Source organism: Oncorhynchus tshawytscha, linkage group LG11 (genome assembly GCF_018296145.1).
Source record: "Oncorhynchus tshawytscha isolate Ot180627B linkage group LG11, Otsh_v2.0, whole genome shotgun sequence".
In the NCBI taxonomy this organism is placed as follows: domain Eukaryota; kingdom Metazoa; phylum Chordata; class Actinopteri; order Salmoniformes; family Salmonidae; genus Oncorhynchus; species Oncorhynchus tshawytscha.
Window position 1 is genome coordinate 48,267,105 of NC_056439.1, and position 13,281 is coordinate 48,280,385.

General features: G+C 39.3%; 1 protein-coding gene across 1 annotated transcript; it reads left to right on the forward strand.

The window, feature by feature from the left end:
- Positions 1–3,208: 3,208 nt before the first annotated feature.
- LOC112262120 (GTPase IMAP family member 7) lies at positions 3,209–9,309 on the forward strand. Its single transcript, XM_024437837.2, has 3 exons — positions 3,209–3,342; positions 5,098–5,136; positions 6,967–9,309. Exons 1-3 carry the CDS (start codon positions 3,315–3,317, stop codon positions 7,887–7,889), a joined length of 990 nt encoding a protein of 329 aa, XP_024293605.1. The 5' UTR covers positions 3,209–3,314; the 3' UTR covers positions 7,890–9,309.
- Positions 9,310–13,281: the final 3,972 nt, after the last annotated feature.

Below are 13,281 nucleotides of genomic sequence, written 5' to 3' on the forward strand. Positions count from 1 at the left end.
GCCCATGATCACTCTGGATGAACTGCAGAGATCTACAGCTGAGGTGGGAGACTCTGTCCATAGGACAACAATCAGTCGTATATTGCACAAATCTGGCCTTTATGGAAGAGTGGCAAGAAGAAAGCCATTTCTTAAAGATATCCATAAAAAGTGTTGTTTAAAGTTTGCCACAAGCCACCTGGGAGACACACCAAACATGTGGAAGAAGGTGCTCTGGTCAGATGAAACCAAAATTGAACTTTTTGGCAACAATGCAAAACGTTATGTTTGGCGTAAAAGCAACACAGCTCATCACCCTGAACACACCATGCCCACTGTCAAACATGGTGGTGGCAGCATCATGGTTTGGGCCTGCTTTTCTTCAGCAGGGACAGGGAAGATGGTTAAAATTGATGGGAAGATGGATGGAGCCAAATACAGGACCATTCTGGAAGAAAACCTGATGGAGTCTGCAAAAGACCTGAGACTGGGACGGAGATTTGTCTTCCAACAAGACAATGATCCAAAACATAAAGCAAAATCAACAATGGAATGGTTCAAAAATAAACATATCCAGGTGTTAGAATGGCCAAGTCAAAGTCCAGACCTGAATCCAATCGAGAATCTGTGGAAAGAACTGAAAACTGCTGTTCACAAATGCTCTCCATCCAACCTCACTGAGCTCGAGCTGTTTCGCAAGGAGGAATGGGAAAAAATGTCAGTCTCTCGATGTGCAAAACTGATAGAGACATACCCCAAGCGACTTACAGCTGTAATCGCAGCAAAAGGTGGCGCTACAAAGTATTAACTTAAGGGGGCTGAATAATTTTGCATGCCCAATTTTTCAGTTTTTGATTTGTTAAAAAAGTTTGAAATATCCAATAAATGTCGTTCCACTTCATGATTGTGTCCCACTTGTTGTTGATTCTTCACAAAAAAATACAGTTTTATATCTTTATGTTTGAAGCCTGAAATGTGGCAAAAGGTCGCAAAGTTCAAGGGGGCCGAATACTTTCGCAAGGCACTGTATATATATGTATGTATGTGTGTATGTACAGTTGAAGTCGGAAGTTTACATACACTTAGGTTGGAGTCATTAAAACTCGTTTTTCAACCACTCCCCAAATTTCTTGGATCTAAAAAAAAAAGGATCTGCATCAGTCTTGCTGGGGTGTGGAGAACAGAGATGTTAATAAACTATAGTTTTTGCAAGTCGGTTAGGACATCTACGTTGTGCATGACACAAGTAATTTTTCCAACAATTGTTTACAGACAGATTATTTCATTTACAATTCACTGTATTACAATTCCAGTGGGTCAGAAGTTTACATACACTAAGTTGACTGTGCCTTTAAACAGCTTGGAATATTCCAGAACATTATATCATGGCTTTAGAAGCTTCTGATAGGCTAATTGACATAATTTGAGTCAATTGGAGTTGTACCTGTGGAGCTATTTCAAGGCCGACCTTCAAACTCAGTGACTCTTTGCTTGATATCATGGGAAAATCAAAAGAAATCAGCCAAGAGCAATTTCCAAACACCTGAAGGTACCACGTTCATCTGTACAAACAATAGTATGCAAGTATAAACACCATGGGACCACGCAGCCATCATACCGCTCAGGAAGGAGACGCGTTCTGTCTCCTAGAGATTAACGTACTTTGGTGCAAAAAGTGCAAATCAATCCCAGAACAACAGCAAAGGGTCTTGTGAAGATGCTGGAAGAAACCGATACAAAAGTATTTATATCCACAGTAAAATGAGTCCTATATCGACATAACCTGAAAGGCCACTCAGCAAGGAAGAAGCCACTGCTTCAAAATCGCCATAAAAAAGCCAGACTATGGTTTGCAACTGCACATGGAGAAATGTCCTCTGGTCTGATGAAACAAAAATAGAACTGTTTGGTCATAATGGCCATCGTTATGTTTGGAGGAAAAAGGGGGAGGCTTGCTAGCCGAAGAACACCATCCCAACCGTAAAGCACGGGGGTGGCAGCATCATGTTGTGGGGATGCTTTGCTGCAGGAGCAACTGATGCACTTCACAAAATAAATGGTATCATGAAGAAGTTAAATTATGTGGATATATTGAAGCAACATCTCAAGACATCAGTCAGGAAGTTAAAGCTTGGTCGCAAATGGGTCTTCCAAATGGACAATGACCCCAAGCATACTTCCAAAGTTGTGGCAAAATGGCTTGGTATTGGAGTGGCCATCACAAAGCCCTGACCTCAATCCCATAGAAAATATCTGTGGGCAGAACTGAAAAAGCATGTGCGAGCAAGGAGGCCTACAAACCTGACTCAGTTACACCAGCTCTGTCAGGAGGAATGGGTCAAAATTCACCCAACTTATTATGTGAAGCTTGTGGAAGGCTACCTGAAACATTTGACCCAAGTTAAACAATTTAAAGGCAATGCTGCCAAATGCTAATTGCGTGTATGTAAACTTCTGACCCACTGGGAATGTGATGAAAGAAATAAAATCTGAATTAAATAATGATCTACTATTATTCTGACATTTCACATTCTTAAAATAAAGTGGTAATCCTAACATACCTAAAACAGGGCATTTTTACTAGGATTAAATATCAGGAATTGTGATAAATGTTGTTTAAATGTATTTGGCTAAAGTGTATGTAAACTTCCAATTCAACTGTACTTGTGTGACTTGTTAAGCACAGTTTCACTTATTTAGGCTTGCCATAACATAGGGGTTGAATACTTATTGACTCAAGACATTTCAGCTTTTCATTTTTAATTAATTTGTCAAAATTACTCAAAATAATTATACTTTGACATTAATGTGTATTGTGTGTATGTGGAAAAAGCCAAGGGGTATGAATATTTTCTGAAGCCACTGTATGTGTTGTTTTTTTGTTTTTTACATTTCCTGTTGTTGCTTTTATGTCATGTATAGAGTTGAATGATATCACCTGACATAAAGGTGAGAGACGCAAGAAAGATCGGTGTTGATGTGTCTTTAAAAAAGGAGGAGGAAGACAGATGATCATGTTGATCATGTTGATTGCTGTAAAAAATAATTACTAAAATGTTACTAAAATGTTAGGACTATGAAATAGACCTTGTTAACAATCAAGTGTTCGCAAAACTGAAAGTCAAACCTCTGCTTTGTACAGGGTTTATATTTGTCCCTCTGCACCTGCATTGAAACATGGGGTTGGCCACAACAACGTCACATGACAGTTCTGATATCATACTGTATATCTGTAGAGGAAGGAGTGAGGTATAGTCACGTATAGCCTCGGTGTATAGCCTCGGTGTGTGTAGAATATTATTGCCTTGGTGTGTGTAGAATATCGGAGATAAAAAATGACTGAAAGAATGGCTGAGGACGAGAGTGAGTATTGAACAGCAACTGTACAGTATAAATATTTACATTTTGCAATATTATCCGTGTTAAACTGATTCAATGTTGTCATGCTTCCAAATGTATTGAATTGAGTAGTTTAAATTTGATATCTTATATTGAACATTAAACAGAGCCTGAAGTCAAGCCAGGACCTGTTCAACGCATCTGATTATTGCATGTATTGCATGTGACATGTATTTAACATTTTAGTAAGATTTTATTCATGTTTTTTTTTTTTTTTTACAATACAAAACATACACATACAAACGACAACGTACAGACGCACACAAACATCAACTACATCACCTGCTCACATCCCCGTATCCAGCGCCCGTATCAGATTCCAGAACATGGCCTCAAACTGTGCCAACAGAAAATATTTCCCCTTGCCAACGCACTTTCAACGTTTAGATAACAAAGCATTGACCATTGTGTTAACGATGGAAGATTAGTTGATTTTCAGTTTTTAAGTATACGTTGTTGTTTTTTTCAAAATGATTGACGAGAAAAGTATCGTCCAATACATCGGGTATTTCACTGCAACCTCATACGCTATGTCTGGAAATATGCAGACAGACACATTAAAATTATATTTGCATTGTAATACTTATTCAGTCGTTGTTCGTTTTACACTTAAGACACCGTTATGCTGTAGAACTTGTGAATTTTGTCTCTTGTATAATACGTTCTATACATTCGTTTTATAGTGGATTAAGCAACATTTTCGTTTGCTGTAATCTCGTTCGTTATTTTCAGCATTCCCTCCAATTTGTGCCAATATCAGATATTTTTATGTCTTGGTAGTTGTACAGTTTACTTATCATATGAACATCCCTTTCTGGCTCAAATAGGATTCCCTCAAGATTGCTCTGATGTCCAAAAGACAATTTTCACATAAAGTATATCTTGATATTACACTTTTAAATTGCATGTATTTTAAAATATCTACATTGGTCAATCCAAAATGGCTTCTTAATTCTGTTTTGGAAATAAATGTATTTCCTTTTACCAAGTAATTTATGGTATCCATTCCTTTAATTTCCACGCGGGCCAAGTTATCTATGAATTCTGAATAGCTATCCAAGGGCTGTTCCATAGAGTTGTGTTTTCAGGGAGTGATATTGGTACTTGTAGAATACGTTTCATTTTATCCCATATTGTTTTAGCGTTATTAACTATGAAGTTGGTCATGTTCTTAGGTTTATCCTTTGAAAACAGATGCATGAAAATATGTACCCGTTGTTCCTCTTTAGTGCGTTTAACGATATGTTGCAAGTAAAAGCCCTGGGTGGCGAGATGATACAATTCCAAACCTGCAAAATTAAAACCACCATTTCCCTTTTTTTATTCTATGAGTTTTATTTGCCCATATAACCTCTGTTATGACTGAGTATACTTTTTAAAGAATATCCCAGGTGGGGTAATTGGTATTACAGAGAATACATGTAAAAACATTGGGAGCCATGCCATTCTGACGAGGTTTATTCTACTTGTAAGATATACTTGATGTGAAAATTGTTCCATAGAATTAGATCTGCTTTCATATTGTTCAGTAATAGGATAACGTTACCTTTATATATATGTGTTGTTTGTTGTCACTTAATTAAGCATCCTAAGTATTTTATATTTTTTTGTGGTCCACTTAAAATGATTGCTGGATATAATGAGTTATTCTTGTTTTTTCCTATTGCCAATCATAAAAAAAATGTCTCACTGTGTATTATTTTATCTTACACCATTCAGTTGTTCCCTTGGTAACCCAAGACAAGACCTCCTCTACTGGTGAGTTAATTAATCTCCAAAAATACCACCCCAGATTATAAGGACTTTGATATTTCCCATTTCCATCAACTGAGCCGATTCAGATCTATACTCAATCTACATCGCATTCGGAAAGTATTCAGACGCCTGGACTTCTTCCACATTTTGTTACGTTGGTCTGATCCTAAAATCAATTATCAATCTGCACACAATACCCCATAATGACAAAGTGAAAACAGGTTTAGATTTATTTTGCAAATTTATTAAAATTAAAAACTTAAATAACTAATTTACATAAGTATTCAGACCCTTTGCTATGAGACGCAAAAATGAGCTCAGTTGCATCCTGTTTCCATTGATCATCCTTGAGATGTTTCTACAACTTGGAATCCACCTGTGGTAAATGCAATTGATTGGACATGATTTGGAAAAGCACACACCTGTCTGTATAAGGTCCCACAGTTGACAGTCTATGTCAGAGCAAAAACCAAGCCATAAGGTCGAAGGAATTATGCATTATTGATGGTCCCAAAGAACACAGTGGCCTCAGTGGAAGTTTGGAACCACCAAGACTCTTCCTAGAGCTGGCTGCCCGGCCAAACTGAGCAATCAGGGGAGAAGGACCTTGGTCAGGGAGGTGACCAAGAACCTGATGGTCACTCTGACAGAGGTTCAGAGTTCCTCTGTGGAGATGGGAGAATCTTCCAGAAAGAAGCACAACCATCTTTGCAGCGCTCCACCAATCAGGCCTCTATGGCAGAGTGGCCAGATGGAAGCCACTCCTCAGTAAAAGGCACATGACGGCCCACTTGGAGTTTGCCAAAAGGCACCTAAAGGACTCTTAGACCATAAGAAACAAGATTCTCTGGTCTGATGAAACCAAGATTGAACTTTCTGGCCTGAATGCCAAGCGTCACGTGTAGAGGAAACCTGGCACCATCACCACGGTGAAGCATATCTTTCTTTTCTTTTGTGTTATTGACTGTATGTTTGTTTATGTGTAACTCTGTGTTGTTGTTTATGTCGCACTGCTTTGCTTTATCTTGGCCAGGTCGCAGTTGTAAATGAGAACTTGTTCTCAACTGGCCTACCTGGTTAAATAAAAAATACATAAATATTGGTGGCAGCATCATGCTGTGGGGTTGTTTTTCAACGGCAGGGACTGCGAGACCAGTCAGGATCAAGGGAATGATGAATGGAGCAAAGTACAGATAGAATCTTGATGAAAACCTACTCCAGACCTCTAGGGACCTCAGACTGGGGCGAAGGTTCACCTTCCAACAGGACAATGACCCTAAGCACTCCCCCAAGACAACGCAGGAATGGCTTCGGGAAAAGTATCTTAATATCCTTGAGTGGCCCAGCCAGAGCCTTGAAACCGATTGAAGATCTGTGTAGGGACCTGAAAATAGCTGTGCAGCAACACACCCCATCCAACCTGACAGAGCTTGAGATGATCTGCAGAGAAGAATGGGAGAAACTCCCCAAATACAGGTGTGCCAAGCTTGTAGCGCCATTCCCAAGAAGACTCTAGGCTTTAATCGCTAGCAAAGGTGCTTCAACAAAGTACTGCGTAAAGGGTCTGAATACTTATGTAAATGTGATATTTCAGTTTTTTTATTTGAAAATACATTGGCAAAAAAACAAAACAAAAAAAACAGTTTTTGCTTTGTCATTACGGTGTGTAGATTGATGTAGATTGATGAGGGAAAAAAAAGTAATTAAAATGCTGTAACATAACAAAATGTGGAAAAGGTCAAGGGGTCTGAATACTTTCCCGAATGCACTGTACCTCTCTAAGGAAGAATAAAACAACAGAACATCTTGTAGTGAACAGTCCTGTCTTTTTAGATTTGTTTAGGATTGTTCTGGTGGGTAAGACTGGAGCAGGGAAGAGTGCAACCGGAAACACCATCCTGGGGAAAAAGGTGTTTGAAGTGAATGCCTCTCTTAATTCTGTGACAGACAAGTGTTACAAAACAATTGGAGAGGTTTGTGGGATGCGGGTGCATATTGTTGACACTCCTGGCATCTTCGACACAGTGAAGACAGATGAAGAAGTGAAAAAGACAGTAGGGGAGTGTGTCAACTTGTCTGTTCCGGGACCCCACGCATTCCTGCTGGTGATCAGGCTGGGGGGGAGGTTCACAGAGGAGGAGAGGAACACCGTAAAGTGGATCCAGGAGAACTTTGGAGAGGACGCTTCATTGCACACCCTCTTGCTGTTCACCTGTAAAGATCAGCTGAATGGTCAAGAAGTAGTCAACGTTCTGAGAAAGTCCAAGGATGTACAGAAACTTCTCAACACCTGCGGGGGCAGGTATCACTCGTTCAATAACAACGATAAAGACCCCACTCAGGTTACAGAGCTTCTGGAGAAGATCAAAGACATGGTGGAGAACAATGGCGGAAATTACTACACCAATGACATGTATGAGAAGGCTCAGAAAAAGATCAAAGAGGAGGAGGAGAAGAGGAAAGCGGAGGAAGAAAAGCAGAGGCAGGAGCAGGAAAGAATCATAGAGCAAAGAATAAGACAGGAGGGAGTAGAGAAGGGGAGGAGAAAGAAGATGTTCTTTGTGATATTTCTTGGTGCTACTCTGTTATTCATAGGAGGGGTGTATTTAGTAGCTACTGTAGGGGGAACCGTGGGAAATGCTATTGGAATAACATTAATTATTGTAGGAGTAGCAGGTGTCATAATAGCAGGTGTCATAATAGCTATGATTTTCAAGACACAAAGAAGTGGAGCTGGCACACTTGCCTCAGTGTAAAATTGGGCCTGTTCCAGACACATCTGAAACCTGGCACCTATGAACCTAATGAGAGCCAGGCGGAGCTGTGCCCTTGCAGCTTTGGTTTTTCCAATTTTTTTTATTATAATGAATTTCTTTGGTCCACATACATTTTTCCAACAACATAAGTAATCAACTGCAAAATCAGACAACCCCATTGTGGAATAGTTTACCTATTCAATTGGTCAACTTGTCGCATTCTATGTGAGAAAATAATATTTATCTTGAGGCGCTTTCAAATTGAGAGTGCCACAAGGAAAGAAACTTGCATGCCCCAGTCATTGCACAACATTCAGCTTTGATGACTACTGTTAAAAAGAGGAGGATCACAGCTTTCTAGTGCATCTACATTTTATTTCTGAACTCCAGAAAATGTGCGGACTGCACCCTATTAAAACCAGAGTTTTTAGCAACAGCTGGGATGATCTGTTTTAGAGCTCGCCAATGGCGTTGAATGCATAGGGGAGTCCGATGCTATATGTAACTTGAATGAGTGCCAGTGGAATGTTTTTTTTTCGGGGACATTCAATTCATCAATACATTGCTAAGTAGCAATAAGTTAAGGTTTATACTTTGTGATCTAGCTAATGATATAGCCACTAAATCATCAGCTACAGGTAAAACTTGTTATTGATAAATAGCACACCTGCTTGCTAATATGAACCAATATGTTATTAGATCATTTCTGGAGGGGGTATTTATATTTTAGATGGTGACAGCATAATTGCATTTTTATTCATTTTGGAGTAGAATACTTTTGAAAAGTCCCCAGAACGGACCTTCGTTCTAAAAAACGTTTTTTAGGTCCCTCTGCGACCTTGCCACCATTGCTACAAAAAAAATCCAGGGAAACACTTACCAATGTTTTAGTTGTTACAGCTTTGGAAACTTACTTTTGTTTACCACTTTGTTCAATTATTCTTTAGTCCTTTAACAGTGCCTTCATTTTCATAAAATAATAATGAAAATATTTTGGGTGTAGAAGCTTAAATAGCAATGAAGTTACCAAATAAACATCCCTGTGTGTACATGTTTATTGAACCTTTATTCAACTAGGCAAGTCAGTTAATGAACAAATTCTTATTTACAATGACGGCCAAACCCGGACGACGCTGGCCCAATTGTGCGCCGCCCTTTGGGACTCCGATTCACGGACGGATGTGGTATAGTCTGGATTCCAACCAGAGACTGTAGTGACACCTGTTGCGCTGAGATGCAGTGCCTTAGACCGCTGCGCCACTCATGTTAGTAAAAACAGGAATTCATAATTGTTTTTGTTAACAAAAGGGAATTATGAAATGTTTGTGACTTTAGCTGAATTTCCAGTGGAATATGTTTTATATATGTTTTATATATCTAGTTGCACATTGATTAAAACAAATAAAAAGTGAAAGTGAAACTGTCTCTGTTGTCTCCTGTCTAAAAATCCTGCTACTTAGCTTTCAGGGGTCAGGATAGGTCCCTGTACAGGTCAAAATGTCAACATCGGTGACAGTTCTATTCTGTCCCCAGGTGTCTGTCGCCAGGTATCTGTCCCCAGGTATCTGTCCCCAGGTGTAGCCTTGATATAACTGTAGCCAGGATGAAGTATTCACCATGGAAGGTTCAAGGACAGATGTGGGTAGCTTAGCTCTCACTGCCATGACAGGAGGCTATAATGTTGTGAGGAAGAAAAACAACTAGAAACCCCATCTGAGCATCATTGTATTGTCTGTCGAAGCATAATGAAGGAGAAAAAAAGGATGCTGATTGTTTTTCAAAACTTTACAATTCACAACTTTACAATTTTTCTAAATGGCGTAGAGGCATTTTTATGGACTGTCGTTAAACGTACCTATGGCAGAACAACAATGTTCTAATGCTTTAATCACATTTTCAGAATGTCTTGCTTTTGTACCTGGGCTGTATATCTTAAACCACCTTTTGCAAAACTTTAAAATACAATTGTCATCAATAAATACAAAATGTACTGTAAAGCGTTCTCTTCATAGAATACCAACACGTTTTCATCATAAGAAAAAAAGATTGCAAATGTGTTCACTGTTTCCGGCAGTCAGTAAATACTACTGCACAAAATGATTCATGTCTTTTTCCGTAGTAGGTCTGAAACAGATACAATACAGAGAAAGACCTAGCAAAGGGGACTGTCTAATTTCTAGGAATTGTTTTACAACATTGCAGACAATGCAGAGAATGAAGTCATTATCTCCAACATGGCAGAGCTTTGGTTTGGGTTGAGGCCTAGACATTCATACCAGTTGTGTTCCACCACTGTATTACCTTTTCTTATCTGTTATGTGGATTGTGTTTCTGCTTCAGTGGAACACAAACCTATGAGCAGACAAGCCTCTCAACTGAATACATGCAGTTGGATTGTGATGAAAACAGTGAATGAATCCTGCACACAATATGCTTATCAGGAATAAAATTTGATGTGTATCAAATTGTTTGCTGAAATATGCATAAAAGAAGAGTAATCACCCATAATTCTGCACCTTTCGATAGTTGTATTTCCATTTTTTCAGTATTGATGAATGTACTTAAGTTTTGAGAAGGCCGCTTCATTGTCCACAACAATAAAATTAGGGAGGGGACTGTGGACCGGTCTCCATCCGTTAGTACATTCATACGTTAGTCACACGCAATATTTCAAACAGTACTGGCCCAATTTTGACAAAACTTATGTGAATGATACGTCGTCACATAGATATCCAGCATTTATAAAATTGACCAGATGGTGGCGCTATAACAAGAGGTTGAAAATACAAACTTTGAAAAGTCACACCCCTCACCCCGTTTTTGCCGGATTTTCCGGCATTTATAATTTTGTTTAAAACACTTAAAATGCTACTCTTCTGGCACCGTATGGCCGATCTGCACAAAACTTGATATGTGGTGGATTTTCCGGCATTTTGAATTTTGTTTAAAACACTTAAAACCTCTTGGAACTACCCATCCCGGATCCGGTCAAAAAAAATTACTAGAAAATATTCATATTCATGAAATCACAAGTGAAATATAGTGAAACACAGCTTAGCCTTTTGTTAATCACCCTGTCATCTCAGATTTTGAAATGATGCTTTACAGCCAAAGCAAGACAAGCATTTGTGTAAGTTTATTGTTAGCCTAGCATAGCATTATGTCCAGCTAGCAGCAGGAAGCTTGGTCACGAAAATCAGAAAAGCAATCAAATTAACCGTTTACCTTTGATGATCTTCGGATGTTTTCACTGACGAGACTCCCAGTTAGACAGCAAATGTTCCTTTTGTTCCATAAAGATAATTTTTATACCCAAAATACCCCCGTTTGTTGGTCACGTTTTGTTGCGAAATCCACCGGAAATAGCGGTCACGACAAAGCCACATTTTTTTCTCCAAATTATGTCCATAATATCGACAGAAACATGGCAAACATTTTTCAGAATCAATCCTCAAGGTGTTTTTCAAATATCTATTCGATAATATATCAACCAGGACAATTGGCTTTTCAGTAGGAGCGAGAGGAAAAATGACTACCTCTGTCTTTTACGCAAGAATCACTCAGAGCCCTCAGCTGGCCACTTACGCAATATAGTCGTTTATGCTCATTCTTCAACATAAAGGCCTGAAACGACGTCAAAATGCTATAGACACCTTAGGGAATACGTAGAAAAAGGAGTCTCGTTGATATCCCTTTCAATGACCAATAGGGGTGCATAGGAACACAACGGTTTCAAAATAAGAGGCACTTCCTGATTGGATTTTCCTCAGGGTTTCACCTGCAATATCAGTTCTGTTATACTCACAGACAATATTTTGACAGTTTTGGGAACTTTAGAGTGTTTTCTATCCTAAACTGTCAATTATATGCATATTCTAGCATATTCTGGTCCTGAGAAATAGGCGGTTTACTTTGGGAACGTTATTTTTCCAAAAATAAAAATAGTGCCCCCTAGTTTCAAAAGGTTAAAATGCTACTCATCTGGCACCGTATGGCCGATCTGCACAAAACTTGATATGTGGCATCTATGGACATACAGTGAGGGAAAAAAGTATTTGATCCCCTGCTGATTTTTTACATTTGCCCACTGACAAAGAAATTATCAGTCTATAATTTTAATTGTAGGTTTATTTGAACAGTGAGAGACAGAATAACAACAAAAATTTAAAAAAACAAGTCAAAAATATTATAAATTGATTTGCATTTTAATGAGGGAAATAAGTATTTGACCCCTCTGCAAAACATGACTTAGTACTTGGTGGCAAAATCCTTGTTGGCAATCACAGAGGTCAGACGTTTCTTGTATTTGGCCACCAGGTTTGCACACATCTCAGGAGGGATTTTGTCCCACTCCTCTTTGCAGATATTCTCCAAGTCATTAAGGTTTCGAGGCTGACATTTGGCAACTCAAACCTTCAGCTCCCTCCACAGATTTTCTATGGGATTAAGGTCTGGAGACTGGCTATGCCACTCCAGGACCTTAATGTGCTTCTTCTTGAGCCACTCCTTTGTTGCCTTGGCCGTGTGTTTTGGGTCATTGTCATGCTGGAATACCCATCTACGACCCATTTTCAATGCCCTGGCTGAGGGAAGGAGGTTCTCACCCAAGGTTTGACGGTACATGGCCCCGTCCGTCCCTTTGATGTGGTGAAGTTGTCCTGTCCCCTTAGCAGAAAAACACCCCCAAAGCATAATGTTTCCACCTCCATGTTTGACAGTGGGAATGGTATTCTTGGGGTCATAGGCAGCACTCCTCCTCCTCCAAACACGGCTAGTTGAGTTGATGCCAAAGATCTCCATTTTAGTCTCATCTGACCACAACACTTTCACCCAGTTGTCCTCTGAATCATTCAGATGTTCATTGGCAAACTTCAAACTTTCTTGAGCAGGGGGACCTTGCGGGCGCTGCAGGATTTCATTCCTTCACGGTGTAGTGTGTTATCAATTGTTTTCTTGGTGGCTATTGTCATGACGTTAGCCTGGGGGTAGGTTTATGACAGTCATAAATACCTCTTCCCCCTTTTTCCTCTCTCTACCCTACTGATGTTTCATTTGCAAACCTGGGAACATCAGAAGGTGGGGGAAAATGAACTGTATTCTGGTAATCCGACCAATTGAACATATGCGGTGGTACATAATGATATGATGTCAGTTCGGTTGTCATCTGAGGATTTCTCATCAATGATAAGATGACATAAACTCTACAGTGGAAAGTCTACACATCTGAGTTATCGGATTCACATGGAATTGTTGTTCAATTTAAATGTTTGAATATGAAATGATTCAGGATGAAATGTGATTTTAGCTTCTAAAATATGAGATTTGGGTTTTCATAAGGTTAGGGCTCTTCTCAATCAGTGTCCCCTGTGAAGAGACATGGGTTATAAAACTT